The sequence below is a fragment of the Psilocybe cubensis genome, chromosome 1 (assembly GCF_017499595.1).
Source record: "Psilocybe cubensis strain MGC-MH-2018 chromosome 1, whole genome shotgun sequence".
Lineage (NCBI taxonomy): Eukaryota > Fungi > Basidiomycota > Agaricomycetes > Agaricales > Agrocybaceae > Psilocybe > Psilocybe cubensis.
In genome coordinates, this window is record NC_062999.1 from 152,198 (window position 1) to 178,686 (window position 26,489).

Here is a 26,489-nt window from a genome sequence, read left to right on the forward strand (position 1 = left end):
GCCCATGGGCCCTTCAGCCGAAGACGTCCAAACCTATGCTTGAGTTAAGGCGGGTAATTTGCAAGACTTTCGTAGTCAATGGCATACCATTCCTCGATGTCTGGGTCGTGTCGTTTCCTCAGCATTTCTTGGAGCCTGAATTCCCCGTACCTTGTCAAGATTGATCATCCCACTTGGGGAGGATATAGACACAGATGTTCCCGCTGGCATCGTCAAAGTCTATCGTGTGTTAATTGTATTGCCAAATAATAGACAGAGAAAAACATACTGCAAGGGTTATTAAAAAGTTGAGAGGAGATGTACCATCGTCGGCTTGCCGATAAGCAAACAGGGAAGACGAGCATTGGGAATATCTTCATTGGTATGTAATTCTTTTCTCTTGCCGCGAAGGTGTTGAGCTGATGTCATCTTTTAATTACTTGCGTATAGCCGGTCTTGGGGCTGGAGTGACGGAAGCTGTTGCCATCGTGACGCCCATGGAAGTGGTGAAGATTCCTCTGCAAGCTCAACAACATTTATTGGCCGATCCTCTTGAAGCGCCTCGGTACCGTAATGCTGGTCATGCTGTGTACACCATCATTCGTGAGGAAGGAATCTCGACATTGTATCGTGGTGTCTCTTTGACGCCACTGAGACAAGCTACGAATCAGGGTACGTCTTCATTCGTGAATAGCCGAAGAACGCCTTTCTTAAGGCTTGTGTGTCCACCTTAGGTGCCAACTTCACCGCGTACCAAGAAATCAAGAAGCTCGCGCATAAGTACCAGCCAGACTTGGTCGAGCTACCATCCTACCAACACATGATGATTGGTCTTATCTCTGGAGCTATGGGTCCGTTCTCAAATGCACCAATAGACACTATCAAAACTCGTACGTCCCTTTTTAACTACACTTTCTTAGCCTCTCTTACTCAAATCAATTATATCAGGTCTACAAAAAGCCAAAGCAACTCCAGGCCAATCCTCCTTCCAGCGCATATTCGCGATCGCGGCAGATATGTGGAAGATGGAGGGCGTGCGGTCATTCTACAAGGGCATCACCCCCGCGTGCTGCGCGTGGCACCCGGGCAGGCGATCGTGTTCGCGGTTTATGAACGCGTGAGCGGCGTTATTGAGATGATCAGCCCAAGAGTGAGAGAAGATCTCATCTCCACATGTATCCCTGCATGGTCATCCACTCTTCCTCCAACCCATGTTATCTCCATGGCTTCCAACGACAGGAGCGCGTCTTCCGAGACGATGATGTAGTCAATGACAGAGCGGCCTCCGTTGGCCTGACTGGAGGTCCACTGTGGGAACGGCGTTCGGTCGATTGGTGTCCCATTCACGACATGCAGAGAATTCTGCCCCATGATTTCCAGTAGGCGATTCCCTCTAGCAATGCAGGTATTATCTGGAGACACTCGTACTAAGTGCGATCCCGCTGCTTGTTGCAGGCCTATACGCGCGTTCAGGTCGCCTATAATCATGTATGCCTTGGATCGCAAGACACAAATATTCGATAGCCTCCCCCAGCCATGTCTTAGGGTCCACATGCGTCCAAGATTCCCATCTGGAGTTCTCTGGCACAAGATACGAGCAGATTAGGATTAGGGATGGGAGCTCAAGGACCAGTATATCTGGGTGCATGATCTCGTCGCATATTCTATATTTTACAGTGTCCCGTATAATTACAGTGACGCCGCCCAGGGGGTGCCGCCATGGTCGCGATCGTGCCACTGGATGAAAACCGCGAGGTAGATCCAGAATATCCTCTTGCCCTGGCGCCATGTGTGTTTCCTGGAAGAAGGTAACATCATTAGATAGTACGAGATCCCTATACATTGGCGTATGGATTGATGCCGCGAGTCCTCCGTTGCAGTTCCAGGAGGCTACGCTGAATCTGGCGCTGTTTGTTTCTATCAGTGCCCGATGTGTGGAACCCGTCATCGCCGCTCTGCTGTTTGCGTATGCCCTGAAGTCCTGCGCATCCGCATACACCCGAAATCGGAGCCTGATGCGTCTCGCTTTCCTGGCATGCGTAACTGATACCAAACGTTCCATAGCTAGCCCATTGTCCTGCATCCATTCTCGCCCCATCCGCAGACGCTCAATTCTTTGGCATTGTAGTGGCCCCCGGAGAACATCTGTAAGATTGACGTCTCTTTCTTGCTGAGTTGCTTGTGTTGACGACATGCGTGGTGTGATTTCTGTTAGGACCGCTGTGAGTGGAGTTTCCATGATAAGAAGAATTTGTTTTTGGTGATGGTGCGTGTTTTATCTCTTTTTTTTTCCTTTTCTTTTTTTTACTTCTTTCTCTATGTGCGTGTTTTTATTGACATTGACAGTCTTTTTTTTTTCAATAGGATACCTTCCTGGACACGGAACCCGTACTGGGAGAGTTCACAGAGGAGGATCTCGAGCAGGAGCAGGATACCTACCAGAAGCCGCAGACGGACGCGGACCGCACGGATGGCGAAGGGTACGAGACAAACACGGCGCCGTCGCAGTCGCGCAGCTCGTCGATACGCATGGTACAGAGTCAGAGTCAGCTGCAGCAGGGACAAGGGCAGGACTGAGTCAGCAGGTGCCGGTGCAGCAGGTATCCAAACGGCAAACGCGCGTTAATTTGCCTCTAAAGGTGCTGACGACGCTTGTTTGGTAATAAAAAAAATGTTGTTTCAAGCTTCATGAAATAACATAGGCCACAGATGTCCGCGAATGTTAAGGAGTTTTATTATTCAGAAATGAGATTATGAGTCTTCAATGAGTATGATACAAATATAGCGAATCAAATGGTAAAATTCAGGGATATATGTACAATAATACGAAGCGATAGCGATAAACCGAAAGCAACAAGAAAGCAACAAGAAAGCAACAAGAAAATGAAGAAAAGATAACAACAAGAAAAACCCGCCGGGGCGCCTAGTCGGTGCGGACAGGAGCGACATCGTATGTCTCGCACATTGCGAGATACAGGGCTCGCGCAGGGTAGGTGGCACGTATTTGGGCCTCGATCGCGATATCGTTGAGAACTTTCTTGCGCTCAAGTTCGAAGCGGTCGAGCTGAATTTCGTGCGCTTCCGATGTACCAGGCCGAGTACGTGCGCTTCGATTGTCGAGAATTTTTTTCAGGGTTTTAATCTCCTGGCGAACGCGGATGAGTTCCTCGAAATCGGCGTCGTTGGCTGGTGAGTGTTGAGCCTCCATGTCGCTGATCAACTTTCCTCCTGAAAGGAGCGGTAAGACGCTGTTCAAAGCTACAAATACTCACTGGCATACCGCTACGATTTCGCAGAACAACTGGCGCTTCGCTATTTTTGTTGATGTAGCGAGCTATCGCCCCGAAGGCGGGCCCTCCGTACGTGCATAACCACTCCACGATCTCGCATCCCGACGCGAATCCGTATTTGATGCCGTTGACGAAGGAAACGATGGTGGAAAAGATGTTGGAGACTATTGTGGACATGGTACGAATATCGATGTTGATAGAGGGCGTGATGAGCGAGGACGATGAATGAATGTGTTTGAGCGAGTGAGAGCGAGTGTGGTGAGTGTGGTGAGTGAGTGTGAGTGAGTGTGGTGAGTGAGTGGGAGTGTGGTGAGTGATAAGAGACTGCGAGAAAGTTGTTCTGAGAGACATCAATTCATAGAAGGCAATGGCAAACGATGGCAAACGAATAAAATACATTGATGTGAGTATATACATTGCTACTACAGTGAAATAGAGACTCAGGTTCTAGAAATAAGAAGGGAGAAAAGCAGCTTTGACTGTGTAGCATTTGTCAATTTATGTGTATGGTAGTAGGACACACCCGAGCCCCAAAAATACATATATTTCACTCGAAAATACGTTTTTTCTCGCTGAATAAACATGCGTCACTGATACAGCGTTATTGAATGAAGAGCGTGTTCTCGTCGCTGAATACACAAGCGCCTAAGTAGCGTTGGTGAGGTGTGTCGCTTATCACCGAGACGCCAAAATAGCCGTAAAATCGCTGGGCGTGTCGCTCAACGCGCGCCGATCGCGCGTCAAGCGCGCGCTGATCGCGCGAGGAGGCGCGCGCTGAGCGGCACGATGAGCGTGTCGATGTCTGTTTGACAATCTGTTTGATTTCAAACAGATATTATGTTTGATTTCTTACACAACTTATGTTTGATGTTTATGGTCGATAACATACAGAATATACGGATGATTTCATGCACAAATTATCAAACAGGAGTTATATTTGGAATCAAACACTATTTATCAAACACAATGTACGTTTGTTATCTTACAGCGAACTTGACAGATTTTCTGTCAAGCCCGTGTTCTTTGACAAACAGGCGTCAAACATACGTTGTGTTTGATATCACATGCCTATCAAACATAACTTATGTTTGATGCTTGTTTGTCAGCAAACACAACTTATGTTTGACATCAAACATCGTCTTCTTACATAATATGTGTTTGATTGACGATGTTTGACATCAAACATGTATCGGAGCCCGCAGTGGAAGAAAATAGTCGTAGAAGAAACAGAAAGGAGTTAAGCTTACCACAGGTGTTGTAAGGAGATAATTCCTCTTGCTCACTACCCTCCCAAAGAGACGCATGGTGCAGTAGCCGGGCAGACGTTCGGTTAACGGGCGGGATGGATCAGCAGGTTGATGGTGGCGTTCGGTGGTACGGGGATGGAAATTAGGTATGAACAACTTAGCATCCAGTAGGGAAGTGATAAGATAGAAATCATCCACTTACGCATGAAGATGCGATGGGCGAAGAACCTAGTGGCAATTAGTGATACGGTCTCAAAAATATCAACAAGACTCACAAATGGACCATGAAAGTCAAGATGGCCTGAAGATCCACACATAGTCAATACGTTAGGTTCGGAGTTTTCTTATTGATAGTGGGAGATATGAAAGTAGAGTCAACTAACCGTCATCACAATTGTCAGCTGTAAGTATGCGAGCATAAAGAGATCAGATATTGGTCTTCTTCTTGCACGAATGGTGAACGAACCGCAATGTTCCTATGAATTTGAATAAAAAAAAAACACATAATTAGGTTAATCCAGCGAACACTCTCACCAGTGAATGATGTCTATCTGAGCAGGTTGGCCATAGCTGTCGATAAGGTAACTCCACAGCGCTGACCAGATAAATGCCGTATGCGATGTGTCCAGCAGCCTTCACATCCAGTTGGCATTATTCAAAAATTTATACGGACGGAACACAAAGGTACTGACCACACTATCAGGACCAGAGATTTTACTTGAGTGGTGTCCGATGGGTAAAGCTTGAAATACATGATTACTTGCACGACGACGATGCCCGAGAGCCTACAATGAAGTCCGGTAGTATACATTGACTGGTACATTGGCGCAGGCAAAACTCACAGCGAGGCATACAAGCCACCGAGAAGAATCGCCCCAAAGGTCCGTGGTACTTCGACTGTGGCCATTGATAATACAATTGGAAAGAGTGATGGGTTGGATCCACGGAGTCCGTACGCTGGGCAAGGGGGGGGACACGAAGAAAAGGGTTGCTCAGATACAATCCCGGGCTATATGTACCCAACTCTATTTCCTGCACAGGGTCCTACTCCACGGCGTTGATATACTACTATATGTTTATACCCTCTGGGAAGTTGCCAAACCGAGCACGCATGTAACCGAGCTCGAGAAGCCTGTCGGAACACGATCGGGGGTAAGAGAGTACGCAGGGGCCAAGAAATCGTGACGTAAATATCATGCCGGAAAATAAACTCTGCAAAGCCGTGCTGATCCTATACAACTCTGAGAAAAAGTAAAGTCAAATCACAACTTATACGGTCTAGCCTTGTTTCGGGGCCTTGGGTATGTCGGACGGCGGCACGACAGAGTGGTCGTTGGGCGGAGTTACTCATTCACGTTTTTCTAGGTTTATGTTACACCTCTGTAAAGTGTAGACATTTGACAAGTACATGAATTAAAGCATCCGGGGATGGTTGGGTATAATAAAATCTTCAAAGAGAGGCTGATAGGGCAGTGCAACCTTGTTTCTGGATTCGTATTGATGATTTGCCTCGTGGTGGATGATCGATTAAACGGTTTATTTTTAGGCCCGAGATTTGCGGGGAAGGTAATACCACTCCGAGTCCGGAGACGATTCAAAGATGGGGAAAAGAATCCTGCGACTTGAATTTGGGTGCATTGGAAGATGCAAGAGAAATATTGTCTGAGTGTAGTGAACAAGAAAAAACACGGCAAAAGTCTGCATGCTACATGTCAGTGAGCGCCAAATAGCTTAGATGATGTGATGGCTGGCGGATTAGCCTTGCAAGAACCTAAAATAGACAGTGTACCATCCAACGCAATTCCAGACCATTTAACATAGAAACACTCTGAGTATCATTCAAAAAAACAATTGTTGGACGTTTAAACCTCAAAGCTTCAAACGTTGATTTATGCCTAATGTTTTATGACGTTGAGCGAATTCTTGAATGTTCGGACAAGTTCTCATGACAAGATGAATTGTTCGTAGTACTATGGAAATCAGTACTTCTCTGAGTTCTATAAAAGTTAAAGTGCTATTCAGGAATATTGTTGCTGCATGAACCTTTCAATAAGTCGAAAGTGCAATCGGAGCTTTGTTGTGAACTTGTAAAGTACGGTGTAGATATACATATACATCACCCCTCCTTGTAATCTTGTCCAAATTACAGCATGCTACCCCACTGTTAATAATGAGAGAAGCAACTTATAATATCCTTTCAAGCAACCCGATGATGATCAATTCGAAAAATAGCACACAATTAGGCGCTAGTTTTTCAAACAACGACACTAGTCACACTTGTTTAGATTTACAATCAAGATTATGTTCTGATGCCGAAATCAGGTTCAGTGGTCGCTGGCCAGGGACTCTAGTGAAATTGCAGGAGGTGGCGTAGTTGAGGTCCCTTGGAAAAACCCGAATTTACCGGCGATTGTGTAGAGCACCTTCAACATCGACTCCTCTGAGCTGCAAGCACTCTACAATCTTGAATCTCAATGATATCAACTCTGCCCATACCGGCTTGAAGAGGCCTGTTGACACGAATTGTTTCCAATGACACCGCTCCTCGCAACCGTCGCAGAGTGGCGAGGTATGGATACGAGTGTACATGCCGTACGTCACAGAATCTAACTGTGCTACTGTTTCAAACTTGACGTAGGAAAATTTGAGTGATCCTGCGGCAACCATACAACACCGAGAATAAGTACAGCCAATCTACGTATCAGAGAATTAGAGCAGCAAGGTGATATTTTTGAAAAGAACTGAATGCGTTCAGGAAGCAGACTTGAGCTTGTCTTCATTGTTCAAAGAATCAGGAGTCCTGGAATCGGCGGTCCTTTGCGATGCTGTTATAAGTTTACCGCTTATGGAACTTGATATTCGACGGAGCCGAAAATTAGCGTTGAGATAACGATGACGTTCACATTATTGAATTATTTTTGCGTTTCAGCGTCAGAGACTAGAGCTTCGTAGGTAGTAATATTGGCATCAATGACCATAAATCCATCAACGGATAGCGGTTAAACACGTACTAGCTACATAACAAACAGTTGAAATTTCAGTAATGAAACTGAGTGGAGGACTTCGGGAAAATTGTACTTATGTAAATAATTGAAACCCTATGGTGTGTGAGATGAGCCATGTCTAGATCCAATATGCCTTTCATTTATCCTGGGGGCCATTCCTGATACTGGTGCGGATCCGAGTGGATACCCTCACTGTCTCGTCTTATCAAATTTGTCTGCGCGCTTCAGAATGGCGAAGGCGATATCCGATTGTTGAAAGAGTGGGCGCCTCGAAGCTTGTTATTAAAGTACAAATCTGGTTTGGCCTTGGTGGGTCCGTGCGTGTGAATTTAAACGGTCCGTGCGTACAATATTCTTTCCAAATCCGGCTCCGCATAATCTTATCATCACCTTTTACATCGACACAATCACTTTATCGCTTGACTATAATATCAATGCACCCACGGCATAGTGTATATCTGGTACCAACGCGTCAATCTTATCGTTATTTCCAAATTCAGTCCTCCTCACATTCACAGTAAATATTGATCAGTGATCAACGTGAACGACAAGCCAGTGATTAGCAAAAAGTCTCGAATACGATGTCTGGATTTGGACATGACGCGGACGATCAAGTCAGCTCGCGTTTAATCGCCACCAGTAGGTTTGTATATTCTTACTCGAGTCATGTTTCAAAGTGTTTACCACCTCTGACGGAGAACCACGTTGTAGTGCTCTCATGAAGAGCTTGAATTTGGACGAAGAGGTTGCCTACTGTCGCGATTTACTCGCTCAATATCCTCCTGGACATCCAGATCGATTCGATCCACTCAGGGATCTGGCAGGAGTCCTTTCTCTGCGATTTGAAGACTTAGGCGTTTTGAAGGACTTGGACGAAGCAATCATATGCTACGAAGATGCTCTCAATATTCTCCCACCTGATCACAGTGACGGTGGCGCTGTCATATTTGACGCTGCAACTGCTCTTCAATATCGGTATAACAAACTTGGCTTCATCGAGGACCTGGATCTTTCAATATCACGTTACCGCGATTGCGTCCGTTTATGCCCTAGTGGTCATCTATATCGTCCATGGTCTCTTCACAATCTTGCACTCGTTCTACAGAAACGCTACGAACGCCAAGGAGGCATAAATGATCTAGAGGAAGCGATCCTATATAATCGCGAAGCTCTTGAACTCCGACCACCTGGTCATCCATATCGTGAAAGGTCTCTCCATAACCTTTCTGTTGCTCTGCAGAACCGCTACGAGCAGAAGGGGTCCATGGATGATCTGGAAGATGGCATCAAATATAACCGTGAACTGCTTGGTCTTCTTCCTAATGGCCATCCAAACCAGCTAAGGTCTATCAATAATCTGGCTATCGCCTATGAAGCTCGTCATCACCATTTTGGGGCAGTAGACGACTTGCACGCAGCTATATTCTTGCACCGTGAGTCGCTTGCTCTCCGTCCTCCTGGACATGAACATAGGTCCACATCTCTCACGAACCTTGCCAATGTTCTTCGAACTCGTTATTTTGTCAATGGAAACGTGGAGGATTTAGAAAGTGCTATATCATATAATCGTGAATCGTTATATCTCCGTCCTACTGGTCACCCAGGTCGTGCAGCATCTCTCAATAATCTCGCTAATGTTCTTTGTACTCGTTATCAAATTCAGGGATCCATTGATGACTTGGAAGTGGCAATTTCATTGCACCGTGAATCACTTACTCTTCAGTCACCTGGTCATCCAGATCGTCCAAAGTGTTTATGCAATCTAGCCAATGCGTTGGAGACTCGCTACCTAAAGCGTGGAGCTGTTGAAGACCTAGAAGAGTGTATTTTGTGTCACCGTGAATCTCTTTCGCTGCGTCCCCTCGGTCACCCCGACAGGTCAGATTCTCTCCAGAACCTTGGTGCCGCTCTTCACAACCGTTATGAAAATGGAAATAAAGGATCTAAAGAAGACCTCGAAGAAGCTATCTTATTGAATCGCGAAGCACTCGCTCACTGTCCTCCGAGCCATTTTAGACGCTCCTCATCTCTCGGCAATTTAGCTATGACGCTTGAAACTCGATACGAGACAGAAGGTGCATTGACAGACCTGGAGGAGGCCATCGCACTGTATCGTGAATCACTTGGTATCCGTCCCCCTGGTCATCCAGATCGATCATCATCCCTGCTCCACCTTGCTTATTTCCTTGGGCGCAGATTCATCCACTCACAGAATCCAGACGACGTTCAAGAAAGCTTTCGGTTGTACGCAGAAGCAGCCACCGATGCTACATCTTTTCTGCCGCATCGACTTGAGTCCGCCATCGGTTGGATGGAACAAGCGCGTGTCTATCAACATGATTCGCTCCTTGAATCCTGCAGAGCTGCATTGCATCTCCTCAACCGCTCGCTAATTAATCGGGGAGATGTTGAATCTCAACAACGGTTCCTCGCCACTACCATTGTTCCAAAATATCTGGCTTCCGATGCAGCTGCGAGCGTAATCAGCATAGGAAACTTACAAGCAACGGTGGAACTTCTTGAACAAGGGCGTGCAATATTATGGTCCAAAGTCAGTGCCTACAAGGATCCACTGGAAGACCTCCGTCAAGTAGACGAGGGAATAGAGCTTGCTGATCGTCTGGAATCGATTAATTCCCAACTTGAAAGGCTTATTTTGAAGTCTCAGGGATCCACTTTGGAAACCCAAAACTCCTCTTGGGAAACCGTTTTGGACACTCAAATGCGAAGGCATCGCATTCTCTCGGAAGAATGGGAGCAAGTAGTGGATGAAATACGCCAACTCGAAGGATTTGAGAATTTTTTACAAACTCCTCCATACGCAACCCTTCAAACAGTGGCCTCAGAGGGCCCGGTAATACTGGTTAACATCAGCGTTCATCGTTGTGATGCAGTGATTCTCGTCCGTGGCGGTACTCCGGTTCTTGTTCCACTTCCGCATGTCGACCGTATGTACCTCATTGACCAGGCTGGCAAGCTTCGTTCCCCCACTGAGAATGTCAGGATGCTGCGGGAATTATGGGACACAATTGTTTCGCCTGTCATCGATCGATTAGGTGATTTAGGGGTTCCACATAAGTCGCGTATATGGTGGTGTCCAACTTCCGAGCTGTGTACTTTGCCTATTCACGCCGCGGGTTCATACAGGCGTGGAGCTAAAAATCTACCTGACATCTACATATCCTCATACACCTCCACATTGTTCTCACTGATAAAAGCAAGAATAAACATAGACCAGTTACCCCGAATTCCAAAGCTCCTCCTGGTCTGTAATCCTGGAAAAGATCTACTCAAAGTGTATGACGAAGTTGCAGTGATTCAACAGCACGGAGATCATATCAGCCTTTTACTGCAATCAAGAGCGACCTGTAGAAACGTTCTCTCGCGTCTGAAAGAGCACACATGGGTCCATTTTGCTTGTCACGGAAATCTAGGAGACGAAAATCAGCCATTCCGCGCTTCATTCAAGCTCTACGATAAGCGCCTCACACTTCTCGACTTGATGCGGGCAAAGTTACCCAATGCAGAACTGGCCTTTCTTTCTGCCTGTCATAGCGCAGCAGGCGACTCTCATACACCCAACGAGAACATTCACTTATCAGCGGCGCTGCAATTCTGCGGGTTCCGAAGTGTGGTGGGAACGCTATGGGAGATGCACGACGAGGATGGCCCTACCATATCAAAAGGGTTCTATGACTACATGTTCCGGAATGGACCCATGGCTGATTTCAAGGACTCAGCAGAAGCATTGAATGTCGCTGTTCGGACAATGCGGAAGAATGGGGTTCCACTTGAAAGATGGATAATGTTTGTGCACATTGGGGCATGAAAGCGTATCATATATCTGAAAGGCAAATTGTATGAGGAAGTTTACTGCCTCCTGCCGTTTATGTCTTCAGTCCTGCTGTGGGTCACAATCAGAGTCGATAGCCAAGCCTCCAAAGGGGGCTTAATACTTTAAGAAAGCTGTTTGCAGTAGGATACTGTGTAATAATGCCATTAACGATAAGGCGCTATAGCTAAGTGGTTAAAGCGACAGATTAGAATCTACTGCGAGTTCTTTGGAAATAACTATATCTGTTCCTCTTTGAGGGCGCAGGTTCAAATCCTGCTGGCGTCGTTCGACTTTTTTGTTGAGGACTTTTTGTCAATCCACGAGTTGCAATGAAGTAGTCTTGATCGTTTCTGTCAAACGCATGTTGCCGAGTAGAACAATAAGCAAAAAAGAAACATTCTATTCATTTTCCACTTTTGTCTCCTCCGCCATTAGCAATTCTATTCGTCCTCCCTACAAAGCACAGATGACACAACGCAACCGACACACGGTCCAATATTCTATGCAAAGATCTTTTTTGTTATTTTACTGCGCCTCCATCATCTCCTCTGGAACGGCACCTCCTCCACCGGCACCTGCGCCTCCACCTTCCTGGTCTTTGCGTACGGCTTGGACGACGTCGTCGACGCGGAGCAGCATGCGTGCGGCCTGGAAAGAAAAAAGAAAGGGATGGTTAGATGTGTATGTTTGAAAATGCAGAGGTTGGGAGGGTAGGCGTTACCTCGATGGCAGTTTTGAGGGTTTGGATCTAGAGATAATATGCGTTGGTAAAAGGGGGAAGAATACGAAGGTCAAGGCGTGAGACGGACCTTGACGCTGGCGGACTCGTATAGCCCGTATTCCTTCATATCAACGATCTTGCCTGTATCGCCGTTGACGCCCCACGAATGTTCGCCGTTCGCATGTTTAGCCTATCAAATAAACAAGTTAAACACATTTCCAGAGTAGAACATAGATGAAACAACGAAAAAACGCACCCTAAGCTCCGTCAACGCCCTCACAACATTGCCACCCGCATTCTGAATCAACACGCGCGGGATAACCTCCAGCGCCTCCGCCACCGCGCGGAACGCCGCCGCCTCCTGGCCCTTGCCCGTCCCGCCCACGCTCTTCGCGCGCTTATGCAGCTCAGCGCTGACCGCCATCTCCGTTGCCCCGCCTCCAGGGCACAGAATCGGGTTGAGGACAGCGTTACGAGCGACGGACATGGCGTCTGCCAGGTTCCTGTCGATTTCGTTGAGAATGTCTTTCGAGGGTCCGCGCAGGAGGACAGTGCATGCTTTTGGCGAGCGGCATTCCGTGAGGAATGTGAAGTACCTGGAAAGGGAGGGAAGGGAGGGTTAGATTAAAATGAGGTATTACTCTATGGATTGAAAGATACGTACTCGTCGCCGATCTTTTCGATTTTGAACAATCCGCATCCTTCGCCGACGTCGCTCTCCCTGATGTCCTCGATGCGGTTGACGATGGTGGCGCCGACAGCGAGGGCGATACGGTTATTGTCCGACTTGCGCACGCGGCGAAGGGCAGTAACGTTATTTTGCACAAACACATGCTGCGCGAGGTCTGCGCGAAAGGATGGCAACATTCAGACCTGGAACTCAAAACATTGAAGAAAAAAAAAAACACGCACCCGAAACACCCTTCTCCGTGATCACCAAATCCGGCTTGAGCTCAATCAAGCGTTCACACAACCTCTTAACCTGCTCCTCTTCAATCTCCTGCGCACGTGCCCAATCTCCCTCCTTCGAAAACTCCATATTCGTCTGCGACTCTCCCTTCTTATACTCAAGCGGACAATCAAGGAGAATGATCCTTGGGTTCACAATGTGCCGCCGCATGTGCGGGTGCGTGACGTCCTTGTTGAGCAGCACGCCATTAAGCACGCGCGAGTCCTCGATCTCGCCGCCCGGGATCTTCTCCACGCGCGCGTAGCGCTTGATGTCGACGATGGTGTTGGGCCCCTCGGTGAGAGTCACGGTGCGCACCGCTCGGAGCGCGAGCTGGCACATGAGGTCGCTCCATCGCTTGACGAATTTGGTGCCGATGGAGGTTTTGATCAGGGAGAGCATCTCGGTGTCGGAGGAGGTGGAGATGGGGATTGAGATGGATTTGATTGTGCTGAGGGCGGAGGAGAGGGCGGAGGAATAGGCGGAGATGATGACGACTGGGTGAATATCGCGCGTCAGGAGTGAAAGCGAGTGCGCGAGAATTTCTCCGGCTGTGAAGTGTATAAGTAAGTACAAAGTGTAGGTTTTTTATCAAATCCAACGCACCGAGGATGATCACACTCGTGGTACCGTCGCCACATTCCTCATCCTGCGTCCGACTCAGCTCGAGCATGTTCTTCGCAGCCGGGTGCGCGACGTCAATCTCGCGAAGGATAGCGTTACCGTCATTTGTCAGTCTGTGTAGAGTGTGATCATGCTGTTGTCAATGGATGGATAATGTAAAGGAAAAGAAATACGCACAGAATACCTCCCATCGGGTCGAGGATCATTTTGAGCATCGCTTTGGGCCCCAGACACGTCCTGATCACGTCGGCTACCGTCTACATTATGCATAGTCGTTGAGACCGTAAATTTTTCATCATATACATCCGTCAGCTGGCTTCCATTGAAGATGAAGAGAGTCAACGCACCTTGGCCGCGGTGATATTCGATATCTGTGCTTTGCGACCCGACTGGCGTTCGGGCGCGGTATCTGGGGTTGGTGAAGTTCATACACCACGGTGCATCGCAATATCGTGGATTGAATGTTTGGATTTATAATGTGGATGTTCATGTCGAGTGTTGGAGAAGCAAATTGCATGCACGACCGCGGTGGATTAGATACGTGATTTTGGTGATTTGCGAAAAGAGGAGGCAACAAAGTGCAATACAATGTCGTGTAAATAGTTGAATTGGGGCGTGTAAAGAGTACTAGTCAGACAAGATAAAGCAGAAAAAGAGAAACAAAACGCACTCATAACGAATACGGGGGTCTGCGACATCTTGGAGAACTACGATCTAATTCGATCTTTTCTTCCTTCTTCCTTGATTCGTTGATTTTCTTCTTAATTCAGGGTGCTATGTGTCAGCGTTCCAATTCGCAACGCTTCCTGTAGGCGCGACCCGAAAGCAAAGCTGTAGGGAGACGAGACGAGACAAGAATCAGAATCAGAATCTTTGCAGCCAGTGCGACGCGTTTTGCGTATTAGTCAGCCAGTGACGCCGATGAGATTACGTCCAGATTTGGAAGGTTGTTCGCGCGCTCGGGCCATGCAACTCAGCGCTTGCGATGGAACTCCCATGAGGCCCCGGCGGGAGCTCACCCATAGGTATATCCGCCTGGCATCCAACTCGTGTCATTCATTCCGGAGTAATATGTGCTGCATTGCTACTATCTTGATTGCGCTTCTCGGATGGCACTAGACCGATGTCATCTAAATTAATCGCACAAAAACGACAATGCAACGTGTTGGTGAAACGAGAGCTGCCTGGACGAATGCCTACACAACGGAGCCCACTCCAAAGCTACTTGGCTAGCCAGTACATACTAATTCTACGTTTCTGATTGTTATATACGTCTGTGAACAACATACGTAAAGTTGAGCATCCGACTGTCGTCCTTCAGTTATCCAGACAATGGCACCCGAAAAATCATCTACATATGTTATACTGTCAGTAACGCATCATTAGTACCATTGAGCTTGGACTAACCGCGACATCTTTTTCAGCGTAATGGGGTCTACTGGCGCAGGAAAAAGCACTGTAAACTTTGTGCCTGATTCAACATATTTGATTGATGAATTAAACAGTTCGCCAGTTTGTAAACGCCGTTAGCGGGAAAGCCCAAGCGACCGTAGGCCATGAAATCGACGCCTGTACAAAAAATGTTCAAGAAGTCACAATCGATGATCCAGATATATTGAAATCAATGTACCCGCAGAATGCGCGCCTACACATCGTCGATACGCCTGGGTTTGATAGCTGCACGAAGGATGACGAGGAAAATCTCAAAACGATTGAAAAATGGCTGAAAGAATCGTAAGCTTTCACTGATCTACTTCGATAGAGAAGTTAATTGTTTCAAGGTACGGTCTGGATGCCTTACTCGGTATCATATATCTTCAGGACATTTCCCTCGCCCGCTGTAACGGGACCGCGAAACGAAACTTGCAGATGTTTAAAAATCTCTGTGGCAAAAAAGCTCTCCGAAATGTCGTATTCGGATTGACGAAGGGAGGTCGCGTCAATGATCCAGAGCTGCTGAAGACGCGTACGGAGTCCTTCAAGCACACAGAAGGTCGCCACACAAAAGGCGAAGGGGTCGAAGCTGAAGTCTTCCATGTTCCAGATGTCAATTCCACAGAGCACTCCAGGAAGGTCGTTACACATTTGCTAACCTGCTATTGCAGGAGCATTGTTCTGCATATACAGAACGAGTTCATCCAGAAGAGAATACCTGTCCCTAACATCAAGGCAGGTCAAGAGCTTTCCATGACCATTAAACAACTTCTCGATGCCCAAAAACGATACTCACAATTCTCGACTGCAACTAACCTTGAAGAAGCTAGGCAGGCGACAAATAGCTTATCCACGCAGTTGAAGAAATTAAAAGTTCCCCTCAGCAAACGCATTCTTCGATTTTTTGGATTTTGAACTGTCGTCGAGTACTATAACTTTATTCGAATAGAAACTTTTGCTATACCCACCTAAGTAAAAGCAATCTTCCTTTTTTCCGTGCCTTGGATCTCTTCTATACAATCAGGTTTATTACTGCCGATTTTTTCGACCTATGTTTAACCGTCTATCCTCTCAATACTGGTGTGCTCAACCACGTTGTCAGTGACATCCGATTAGATCCCACCTCACTATCGGTGAGTCTCCCCGGTCCATCCTCAATGCAATCGCGTGTCGTGACATCTTCGATACGATCTCATTGGCTTTAATTACAAGCTGCTTCATACATATCACCCATCTATTCCATATGTTTCTGATAAAGACTCCACTTCATTGAATCCGCTCATCGAACCCTTTTCTCAACACACTTGGCCTACCTGTGCAGTGACGTCCTTGGAGATGGATATTCTAATACTGTTGGTGTAACTCCGCTATATTTCTTCATGGATACACTAACAGAGAAGATCCAGCGTTGTCGGTGAAACTGGTTGCGGAAAAAGCACTGTGAGTCTATCCACTCTGTCAGAATCGCGAACCTTTGTCTCACATACAACATATAGCTTATCAATTTAATCACCGGGACTGATACCATGGAAGTCGATGACTGCCCCGAATCTTGCACCATGATAATCAAGAAAGTCGTGGTCAACGCGACCATCATGAAACAATTTCCACAATTTAATGGACACCGCGTCCTTCTGGTCGACACGCCTGGTTTCAACAGAACGGAAGCAAGCGATAGCGAGACGTTAGTGCAAATAAAAGACTGGTTTACAGGTCTGTGAGTACTCTGCAACTCCGGAACGCAGTAAACTCACTCCTTTCAAGGCCTAATGGTTGCGAGCTTGGAGGAGTTATATTCCTGCACGACATATCAAACGATCGAGTCACAGGGATTAATTTCGTAGGAGACTCCATAAGCAGGGAATTTGCAACCCTTAGCGTCGTCCTAGGGTTTACCAAAGGGGCAAAGATTTCATCACAGAAGATTACGCATAGAATCGATAACTTAAAAGAAGGATATTGGAAGGATGTGATTGTTAACGGGGCGATTGTCGAGAGGATCGATCACCGCAACGACTCGGAGAGTGCGAGAGCTGTGATACAAGCAATATTGAGAGCATACCGTAGGTTTTTGTTTGACCCCTGCGAAGTTGAGCATAATCGGCTAACTTGTATTAAATTAATAGTCGACAAGTGTGCCCGAAAGATAGTAATACCGTGAGTGGATTTTGTGTGCATTCTTGGCCTGAATCGCTTCCATGATGTACATTAACTTTTTCGTTTAGAGTTGTAGGCATGGCAGGCGCTGGAAAAAGTACCGTGAGCTCTCTCATTCTATTGTCGACCTACATCTCTCGCGATGGTTCTAAAATATATATTACTAGCTTATCAACACAATTCTTGAAACACAGAATGCGGAGGTCAGACGCGACAATGGTAAAACATGTACAAGGGAAACCAAAGATTATACGAGCAATAATATCTTCTGGTACCACAGAAGCTGTATAATTCACAGTGTGGTTTTTGTGGACACTCCTGGTTTTGTTGACCCCATCGCCTTTGATGCGACTGTACACAGCAAAAGCACAGAACATGCTGACAAATTGTACGTCTCCGACCCATTGTCTTCTTTACTGTCTTAATTGATACCAAAAAAAATTAGAGCCGCTGCTGGGTTTGATTTCGGGGGCGTTATATACGTCCATGACCTCACTTCGGAAAACGTTCCAGATGCCTGGAGCATTTTCCTCTACTTATTCGAGAAGTATAAATCCAGGGGCGCGAGTAATATTGCGATCGTAGCCACAAAAGGAGGAAACTTGCGCGATACTGCGACTTCAACACAGCGGTTGAAGACGTTGGAGAAAAATCAATGGAAACAATTCATTCTGCGAAATAGCCAGGTTTTTGAGGTAGAGAAACTAGGCCACCCTTCAATCCAGGCGCGCGAAATAGTCGATGCAATTCTGGAGCGCTACCAGCCCACTAGGAAAAGTAGTACGGATAATGGGTCCACAAGTCTATGGGCTTGGTTAGTAAGCCTTCTGATGATTAAAATTTAGAGAAATACGTTTCTGTAGGTCAGGTTGATGCACCGTTAATTTTCATTATACCGCGCTGGATGCGAGTCTATTTTGAACATGGTTCGTTGGTATAGGATATTTTGATATTCAGCATCTATGCTTTGCGGCCTTTCTGACGTTCGGGCGCTCACGCTGAGTTTCGTGGATGCAAATTGTAAGCGCGACCGCGATTGATTAGAAGCGGGATATTGGTGAGTTGCAAGAAGAGGAGGCGAGTTGCCGTACATTGTCGTGTGAATAGTTGGATTGGGAGTGTAGAGAATACTAGGCAGTCAGGGTAAAGCAGAAAAATAAAAGTGAAACACACTCATAACGAATACGACGAGTCGATTCGATCTTTTCTTCTTTCTTTCCAGATTCAGTGATTTCTTCTGGATTAAGGGTGCCAGGTGTCAGCCAGGAAGCAAAGCTGAAGGGAGACGAGACAAGAATCAGAATCGGAATCTTTGCGCTGTACAGCCAGTGCGACGCGTTTTGCGTATTACTATTAGTCAGCCAGTGACGACGTTGAGATTACGTCCGGATTTAGTATGTTGCTCTCGGGCTCGGGCCATGCAATGGTAAAGCGTTTGCAACTCCAAACGTCTCTTGGTCTCGAATCCAAACATTCTATCTCTCAGCGCGGGTTTTGATCTAACTGGGTTGCTCCAGTTTATAGTATCTTCCCTTTTGGTTCTCGGTTCACGCTTCCGGCCAAACGCATTGTGACAGTGGCACGGTGATTGACACAGATTTAGGCCACTGCAGCGTACAACTCTCTATATCTGAGATATACAAACTTCTTCTGCCTAAATAGCATGGTAAGGCTCAAGGGGCCGGTGGTCTAGGCATAACTGACACAGCGACTCGTGTTATTCATTCCGGACTAGCATGTGTTGTATTAATATCCTCTTCACAGATGAATCGATTGCGGATTATGCATGTTGACATCCAATTGAATCGCAAAAACGATGCCGCATCGTGTTTCTGAAATGGGACCAATGCTTACACCGCGGCGACCACCCCAAAGTCGTTTCTCCAGCTGTCACACCACAGTCGCGTCTTTTGTCATTATATACGTCTGTGGAAAGCACTATACTGTTCGCACATCATCTTTAACTGTCTGAACAATGACATCCAACCAATCGCGCACACTTGTCATACTGTTAGTAAGAATTCATTGACGCCATTGGGTTTGGACTGACCACTCAATCTCAGAGTGATGGGGTCGACTGGGGCGGGGAAAAGCACCGTAAGAGTTTTGCCTCATTCACATTATCTGACCGAATAAATCAACATTTTTCAAGTTCATTAACGCTGTCAGCGGAAAGACCAATGCTACCGTAGGGCATGATATGCAATCATGTACTGTGCATATTCAGGAAGTACAAATTACGGACCCCGAAATAACGGGTATCGTTGCTATACCCAATCCATCCTTGCTTATCATCGATACGCCTGGTTTTGATGACACCAAAAAGGACGACGTGGTAATTCTCACCAGGATTGCGAAATGGCTCAAAAAATCGTAAGCTTTGAACTCACCGCGCTCCTATCAAAATTCTGATTATTTCAAGGCACGGTATACACTCTTTAGTCGGCGTTATATATCTTCACGACATTTCCCTCGACCGCTTCACCGGCACAGCGAAACGAAACTTGGACATGTTTCAAAAGCTCTGTGGAAAAAAAGCCTTCAAAAATGTCGCAATCGGAATGACGAAAGGAAGTCGCGTCAACGATTCTGGGGCATTGCAAAGACGCACCGAATCGCTGAAGCGCACACAGTGGAACCATATGATAGCAGAAGGCGTTACAGTTTTTTCTATTCCTGAAAAGGACTCTAGGGAGGACTCCAGGAAGGTCGTAAAACATTTGCTGTCCAATTACAGTCAGAGCACCGTGCTCCAGATACAGGACGAGTTGATCAAGAAGAAGTTACTTGTACCTAATACCGAAGCTGGCCTAGAGCTTTCCGCTACCATCAAGCGACTCATTGACGCCCACAAGCAGTACACTCAATTTAGTACTGCATCTAACCTCGAAGAGGCTAAACGGGAAATCGAGAGGTTATCCAAGCAGCTGAAGGAATTGAAAATTCCCCTCTCCAAGCGCATTATGAGGTTTTTTGGGTTTTGAGGTATTTTACCCTTCATTTCGGTTTCGTAAGATCTGCACGTGTAGCAAAGCCTTCATTAAAATATTACTATAGTTTGTAAGAAAAACCTGCATACATTTTCATATCTTTATCCAACCTCGTTCAGCTACAGGCCACTTGATAAATACTCAAATTGGATATATTTGGCAGGTAATCGATCTGTTTTTGATGTTCGCCATCGGTCGGAGAAACGCGTTAATCCACATGCTAAATCAGTAGTTGAGGCGTTGAGAATCCTCAAAGGAGGTAGGTCTGTTTCACTCACCCTTTCCTGACAAGATTACCCCAGCTGGTAAATACAAACTAGAGACTATCTCGTGGTATCACCGTTAAACCTCGAGATTTGACCACATGCCCTTCGATGCGAAGTAACGAAGAGTATTATTGGCGTTTGATTGTAACACTCATCATCCTGAGGTAGCCGTGAATTTAAAATGGCGGTAGCAGTGCTTTGATGAAATCATTCGCTCTTCATCGTCTCCCGTCGACCTATAATAGGTGTCTACCTCTGCAAACCCGCCTCCAGCATTCGGAAAACATTTATCGCTACTTTTGTCTACTTGTAGCCTTCTTGCGAGATGGATATTATGATACTGTTGGTGGGATTTTATGGTTATAATATTTAGACTAGCTGACGAAAAAAAACTAGCGTTGTTGGTGAAACTGGTTCAGGAAAAAGCACAGTATATCCAGCCAAATTTTCGGGTTTATGGACGTATTCTCATGCGTATCATGCAGCTTATCAATTTAATCACTGGCACTGACACCATGGTAATCGGTGACACTACCGACTCTTGCACGACGATAATCAAGAAAGTTATGGTCGACCCCAAATTGATCAGCGACTTTCCACACCTCAACGGACACAGCGTCTTTCTGGTCGACACCCCCGGATTCAACAGGGTGGAAGCAACCAATGAAGAAACAATACGACAAATTAAGGCCTGGTTTAGTAGTCTGTGAGTACACCATGACTGGGAAGACGTAAGCATTGAACAACCACACAGGCCTGGCCACTGCGAACTGGGAGGGATTATCTTCCTTCATGACATATCAAATGATAGAGTTATAGGAGCCAATTATCTAGCAGATGCTACTTGCAAGGAGTTTTCGCCCGTCAGTGTCGTCCTAGGATTCACAAAAGGGAAAAGCGTTTTATCACAGTTCGAAGAACGAGTTCGCATATTAAAAGATGGATATTGGAGGAACATTGTCTCTAATGGTGCAATCATCGAGAAGATCCATAGTTCTGACGATATCGGAGGTGCCAGTGCAGTACTACAAACAGTACTGAAAACATACAGTAAGCAACCTTTAAAATTTCTATAACCTAAAATCCATCTAAACTCTGCATCAGTAAGCAAATGTGCGCGTAGAATCGTAATACCGTAGGCGTCTTTTTTCGTTTTCTATTTGCGCCTCGCTTCCATACAGTATAGCTAATTGACTGTAGAGTCGTGGGTATGGCAGGTGCTGGAAAAAGTACCGTAAGTAATGGTACCACATCTATCCTCTGTAAATGTACTAAATCTTCAAATAAAAGCTTATCAACACCATACTAGAAACCACAGACGCAGTGGTTGGGCACGACCAGGCGATATGTACACGGAGAATCAGAGAACACACCAATCGAAATCTTTTCTGGTACCACAGAAGCTGCATAATCCACAGTGTCGTGCTTGTGGATACTCCGGGATTCGATAATCCCGTCGTTAGCGATACGACCGTACGTCGACAAATTGAAGAACATGTTGGGAATTTGTGAGTCATGGTGATAAATATATGAGAACCTTTGTTAAAATTTGACACACGTAGATCAGCCCCTGAATGCGATTTTGGGGGAGTAATATACGTGCAAGATCTTACATCTGACTACGACTGGAGAAATGCCCTTCACAACCTCTTGATATCCAAACGCAATATCCAGGAAAACGTTGCAATAGTAGCAACCAAAGGAGGGAGGTGGGGAAACAACGTCGAACTGACACAACGTTTGGAATCTTTGAAGAAATATCAGTGCAAATATCTCATTCTTCAGAATTGCCAGGTCTTTGAAATTGGAAGCACCCTCCACCCCCCAATCGAGGCGCGAAGAATAGTTGATGCAGTTCTGGAACGTTACAAACCAACCACAAAGGTTAGCAGTGTTGAGGCGGACACTAGCCTGAGGACCTGGTTCGCCAATCTTCTGAGGATTACATATAGCAACTGAGGCGATATTGTAAGCCTGCCCTCATCACAGACCCACCCCTTTTACACATACACCTGACGCGTCGAGATCACGCTTCATAATTCCCACGTCACATGATTCGCTACACACAAAATTTCGCTTCACTTCGTTCCTTGTCTCTTACCACATCGAACGAAGGTATGTAGTTTACCGTATGCACAAATGATCTCTTGCCACACGGGGATATAAATTTTTTTCATTTTATTTCCTGTTTTACTGTGTACAACCTACTGCCAGTTAACCTGCTCAGGAAACCGGGGCGACCTTCCACGTACCAACGCACTGGCGACAAACATCAAGTGATCTAATGATTGGATTCCATCGTAAGATACACTTATGAACCTGCTTTATGCGTTACTGGTCATCTTCCATCGTGCATTGCCATGTCAATGCCACGTTCATTGGGTGCGGAAGCAGAGCGTAGACCTAGACAGATTTAGATCTACGCATCCGGGAAGGTATGACATCGAACCAAACTTACCCAAATCTTCCGGTCATCTTGCAGATAATGAGCAAGCCAATATCGACGTCGTATCTGGAAAACATGCGGATGTCGCGAGCTTCCTTCCAAAAGGGGCGCATGTGACTAGCGGCCGGATTATGCCCTGGATTCAATATTCTGTGTAACACGAGGATCGAATCTGGCACAGAACACATTGACCTTTGTATGTTGCTATATCATTCTGTACACCACCGTTTACAGCTCACTCTTTACGAATCTTTAGGCAAACTATGCCCCGTTTTTTCATCCGAAATCTTTTTTCTTCACTCTTAACCAATCAAAACAAAAGGACCAACGAAAACACCCCTGAGGTCAGTGATGGCACAAATGTATTTTTCGTTGTTCTGATAGACTATAGTGTCTAAATGTCACTGAACCATTCGACGCCAATAACGCACAGAAAATTGTAATTCCGTACGTTCAGCGCTCTACAAGCTCGTTGGCTTATTGTGAACACTTTTGCGTGATAACAGCGTGATGGGACCAACAGGCGCAGGAAAAAGTACAGTGCGTACATGCTTTGATATATCGGTGGTTCCTCTGCACTCACGAGTATTTTGGCATCCCTCAGTTAATCAATATGGTTTGCGGCGACGAAAAGGTGGTCGTTGGGCATGATATTCAATCATGTACCAGCGTTGTCACACCAGTAGAAATCGACGTCAATCCGTTCCTACATCAGTTTCCTTGGCTAAAAAATCGAACATTATTGTTGGTTGACACTCCAGGCTTCGATGACACCTACCTAGGAGATATGGAGATTCTTACCATTATTGCGGATTGGCTAAAATCTGCGTCAGTTTCGTTAGTTAGTTCGATTTTATGGAACACTTACATTCGTATTAGCTACAAAGACCACGTCCTTGGAGGTGTCCTATACCTCTACGATGTGACTAATGATCGATATACAGGCAGTGCGCGGAAAAACTTGGACATTTTTCGTGGTATTTGCGGACAAGACGCCTTTGATATCGTTGTGCTTGGGGCTTCGAAGGGGGGTAGAATCTCTCCAGAACTGGGACAACAACGTTTAAAAGCGTTGAAGGACACTCATTGGAAAGAATTCATTTCCGAAGGCGCAGAAATTGTAACCATTGACGACACTAGGCAATCTGCTAAAAATGCAGTCGCTCAGGTCCTTCACAGCTTCACCAAGAAAAGGGAGGAGTCGAAAAAGCAGGCCGCTATCAAGACACCAGCCGTTACGCGGAAAGAACAGAAGGTAGTTTGTAAACTTCACTATGACTGTTCTTCTCACTGCATATTTATTCCATTCAAGGGTATTTTAAACTCGGAGGATCATATAACGGCACTCGCCATTCAAGAAGAACTCGTTGACAAAAAATTCATCGTTCCAGAAACATCGGCAGGGAAGGAACTACGGGTCACCCTTCGTGAAGTTCTTGAATACGAAAAGAAATACTTGGAATTGGCCAAAAGGGACGGTGATGAGGATGAAGAAACAAAACAGGAACTCCAGAACGCCTTGGAGCAGATAAGAAAACTCTCTAAGCAGCTGGAACAGCTAAAAGTTCCATTGGGTCGCAGATTATTATCCATCTTACGCTGAGCAGTGAGTATCTCCAGGACATTCTTGTCTCTGTTGAATAGCTTGCCTTCTCAGGGATAGCGATATATTACCATGGCTTCAATTCGCGTTTAGAAAAGATTTTTTCTTCATCTTGTACTCTTTTGTAATTATTTGTTCAACCGAAATCTGGGAGCATAAGTAATTCTTTCGAGGTCGATGTCTACGGAATTGGTTTCTGACTCGATAAATATCTTATTCTAAAGAAAGACCAGATTTAGCTTTCATGCAATGCTACCGTTCAACCTCGTGCAGCCAACCATCATATGTTAGCTTTATATACAATGCAAGCGCAAGGCAGACTCGTGGCATAGTCCAATATTTGATGATCGTGTAATTCAGATACACTGCACTCTGATTCGCAATTATGTGATCTCACTGAAACCGTAATACGGAATCTCCGGAAATATACTACTGAACTGGTTTTAGTGAACGACAATTGGTACCGAGGGTTGCAATGTGTTCGATGAATCGATCCTTACTTAAGTTTCTAAGCATCATGATTCCATGCAACGTTTAATTGAGCAGCATATTTAGGTGGATCTCCGCGCTTTGTTTGCAGCGTCGCACATTGTGTTCAGACACGCCGTTGGTCTCCTCCTTTCCTTCTGCAATTTCTCTCAACAATATCTTTAAAGCAGGCCTCGAAGACAAGGACTACAATGCAGAAACCTTCCATCTTCAAGTCCATGATACGAGCGATTAAAATCTTTACCTTCTTAGGCAAGGTCTGCGTTTAGAATTTCGTGTATTCAAACTTGCTCTGAATCGTAACCTATAGGATTCAACGCATGATTCCTCAAGTTTTCCAGCAATAATGTGCGTCTGCACTATTCTGATATACACAAAGGTCACTCACGGTATCGGATGATATCCATTGTGCAGTGTCCTGGGAATACAGGGAAGCGGGAAAAGCTATGTATGCAATAAAATTGCACAATTACTGCATTTCTCCAATCGCTGACCTATCTGAGGTCTGTTTTTCAGTTTATAAATAAACTCACCTGCGATACCAATGTCGTCGACATTTCCGATGATATCAACCATCGTCAACTACAACCGTCAAAGACTCCCGTTAACGCTCCATCACTCAAGCAATATCCAAACATCCCAGAGCCCCTCTACATTGTTGAGGTTCCAGGGCTAGACGATTATACGAGGAGTGATGAAGACATTCTGTCTGAGCTCCAGACATGGCTTGAGACGGAAAAGTAAGCAGCAAAAGCTTACCACGTAAAAATAATGACTGATTATATATGTGTGTAATTACGGGAATTAGGTGCGTATTGAAAGGGGCAATATACCTTTACGACATATCTCGAGACCGATATCCGGTTTCTACCAAAAGAGCCGTCGATGACTTCTTTAGAAAATGGATCGGCCAAGACGCGCGTGGAAAGGTTGTCCTTGGAATCACGAAGTCCGATATAGTCACCGACGAAACACTCAAAAACAAACGTCTGGAAGCCCTCAGAACCAATTTTTGGAAGGGAATAATGAAACGATACGAGATCAGAGAGATTATCGACACATCCTCCCCCAAGGCGTCAGCTGACATTGTGAAGATTCTTCTCAGGTCGTAATTTGATTTGGGAAACTTGCAAAACGACGTTTTACATGCCAGTTAATTCAGCAATCTCAACTTCAGATTGGAGTTAAATACATTGATAATTCCAGGCTTTATTTAAAGTGAGAATGCAGCGGAAGTACCTCTGTTTGTTTCCGGCTCGCCGCGAACATGTTGGCGATACTTGGTTAAACTACCTAATTCGTGCCATTATTGGTAACGATGCACCAAAATATTATGCTCATATTACCATTAGAGAAACGAGTTGGGGTGCACGCAAACGTGTTACTGTATACCCTAATTGAATTCGTCATTACCGCTTCGTGGGGATATGTAAGTGTGGATGACGGAACTAAGA

General features: G+C 45.8%; 11 protein-coding genes and 1 non-coding gene across 12 annotated transcripts; 9 read left to right on the forward strand and 3 right to left on the reverse strand.

The window, feature by feature from the left end:
- Positions 1 to 297: 297 nt before the first annotated feature.
- On the forward strand, positions 298 to 1,100 carry JR316_0000028 (Succinate/fumarate mitochondrial transporter; the record flags this gene model as incomplete). The annotated part of the gene is made up of 4 exons (XM_047885846.1): positions 298 to 361; positions 430 to 651; positions 714 to 869; positions 928 to 1,100. 4 exons carry the CDS (start codon positions 298 to 300, stop codon positions 1,098 to 1,100), a joined length of 615 nt encoding a protein of 204 aa, XP_047753592.1.
- A 1,142-nt stretch (positions 1,101 to 2,242) lies between these two features.
- JR316_0000029 (uncharacterized protein) lies at positions 2,243 to 2,556 on the forward strand (the record flags this gene model as incomplete). Its single annotated transcript, XM_047885847.1, has 2 exons — positions 2,243 to 2,245; positions 2,344 to 2,556. The coding sequence occupies 2 exons, from the start codon at positions 2,243 to 2,245 to the stop codon at positions 2,554 to 2,556; spliced, it is 216 nt and encodes a 71-aa protein (XP_047753593.1).
- Positions 2,557 to 2,902: 346 nt separating this feature from the next.
- On the reverse strand, positions 2,903 to 3,446 carry JR316_0000030 (uncharacterized protein; the record flags this gene model as incomplete). Its single annotated transcript, XM_047885848.1, has 2 exons — positions 2,903 to 3,207; positions 3,260 to 3,446. The coding sequence occupies 2 exons, from the start codon at positions 3,444 to 3,446 to the stop codon at positions 2,903 to 2,905; spliced, it is 492 nt and encodes a 163-aa protein (XP_047753594.1).
- A 4,793-nt stretch (positions 3,447 to 8,239) lies between these two features.
- Positions 8,240 to 11,350, forward strand: JR316_0000031 (uncharacterized protein; the record flags this gene model as incomplete). The annotated part of the gene is made up of 1 exon (XM_047885849.1): positions 8,240 to 11,350. One exon carries the CDS (start codon positions 8,240 to 8,242, stop codon positions 11,348 to 11,350), a length of 3,111 nt encoding a protein of 1,036 aa, XP_047753595.1.
- A 180-nt stretch (positions 11,351 to 11,530) lies between these two features.
- JR316_0000032 lies at positions 11,531 to 11,641 on the forward strand. Its single transcript has one exon. It is a non-coding gene; the product is annotated as a tRNA-Ser (tRNA).
- A 240-nt stretch (positions 11,642 to 11,881) lies between these two features.
- Positions 11,882 to 14,348, reverse strand: JR316_0000033 (T-complex protein 1 subunit gamma; the record flags this gene model as incomplete). Its single annotated transcript, XM_047885850.1, has 10 exons — positions 11,882 to 12,004; positions 12,078 to 12,104; positions 12,166 to 12,267; positions 12,334 to 12,673; positions 12,742 to 12,922; positions 12,990 to 13,577; positions 13,633 to 13,763; positions 13,828 to 13,907; positions 13,998 to 14,059; positions 14,321 to 14,348. The coding sequence occupies 10 exons, from the start codon at positions 14,346 to 14,348 to the stop codon at positions 11,882 to 11,884; spliced, it is 1,662 nt and encodes a 553-aa protein (XP_047753596.1).
- A 730-nt stretch (positions 14,349 to 15,078) lies between these two features.
- JR316_0000034 (uncharacterized protein) lies at positions 15,079 to 15,999 on the forward strand (the record flags this gene model as incomplete). The annotated part of the gene is made up of 3 exons (XM_047885851.1): positions 15,079 to 15,108; positions 15,164 to 15,384; positions 15,432 to 15,999. 3 exons carry the CDS (start codon positions 15,079 to 15,081, stop codon positions 15,997 to 15,999), a joined length of 819 nt encoding a protein of 272 aa, XP_047753597.1.
- Positions 16,000 to 16,610: 611 nt separating this feature from the next.
- JR316_0000035 (uncharacterized protein) lies at positions 16,611 to 18,114 on the forward strand (the record flags this gene model as incomplete). Its single annotated transcript, XM_047885852.1, has 7 exons — positions 16,611 to 16,768; positions 16,849 to 17,147; positions 17,211 to 17,241; positions 17,310 to 17,343; positions 17,409 to 17,629; positions 17,687 to 18,055; positions 18,105 to 18,114. 7 exons carry the CDS (start codon positions 16,611 to 16,613, stop codon positions 18,112 to 18,114), a joined length of 1,122 nt encoding a protein of 373 aa, XP_047753598.1.
- A 1,102-nt stretch (positions 18,115 to 19,216) lies between these two features.
- JR316_0000036 (uncharacterized protein) lies at positions 19,217 to 20,305 on the forward strand (the record flags this gene model as incomplete). The annotated part of the gene is made up of 4 exons (XM_047885853.1): positions 19,217 to 19,251; positions 19,411 to 19,614; positions 19,664 to 20,209; positions 20,299 to 20,305. 4 exons carry the CDS (start codon positions 19,217 to 19,219, stop codon positions 20,303 to 20,305), a joined length of 792 nt encoding a protein of 263 aa, XP_047753599.1.
- A 1,124-nt stretch (positions 20,306 to 21,429) lies between these two features.
- JR316_0000037 (uncharacterized protein) lies at positions 21,430 to 21,994 on the reverse strand (the record flags this gene model as incomplete). Its single annotated transcript, XM_047885854.1, has 3 exons — positions 21,430 to 21,522; positions 21,632 to 21,717; positions 21,871 to 21,994. 3 exons carry the CDS (start codon positions 21,992 to 21,994, stop codon positions 21,430 to 21,432), a joined length of 303 nt encoding a protein of 100 aa, XP_047753600.1.
- Positions 21,995 to 23,556: 1,562 nt separating this feature from the next.
- On the forward strand, positions 23,557 to 24,546 carry JR316_0000038 (uncharacterized protein; the record flags this gene model as incomplete). The annotated part of the gene is made up of 3 exons (XM_047885855.1): positions 23,557 to 23,771; positions 23,823 to 24,198; positions 24,256 to 24,546. The coding sequence occupies 3 exons, from the start codon at positions 23,557 to 23,559 to the stop codon at positions 24,544 to 24,546; spliced, it is 882 nt and encodes a 293-aa protein (XP_047753601.1).
- A 707-nt stretch (positions 24,547 to 25,253) lies between these two features.
- Positions 25,254 to 26,147, forward strand: JR316_0000039 (uncharacterized protein; the record flags this gene model as incomplete). The annotated part of the gene is made up of 5 exons (XM_047885856.1): positions 25,254 to 25,292; positions 25,346 to 25,383; positions 25,450 to 25,483; positions 25,552 to 25,775; positions 25,844 to 26,147. The coding sequence occupies 5 exons, from the start codon at positions 25,254 to 25,256 to the stop codon at positions 26,145 to 26,147; spliced, it is 639 nt and encodes a 212-aa protein (XP_047753602.1).
- Positions 26,148 to 26,489: the final 342 nt, after the last annotated feature.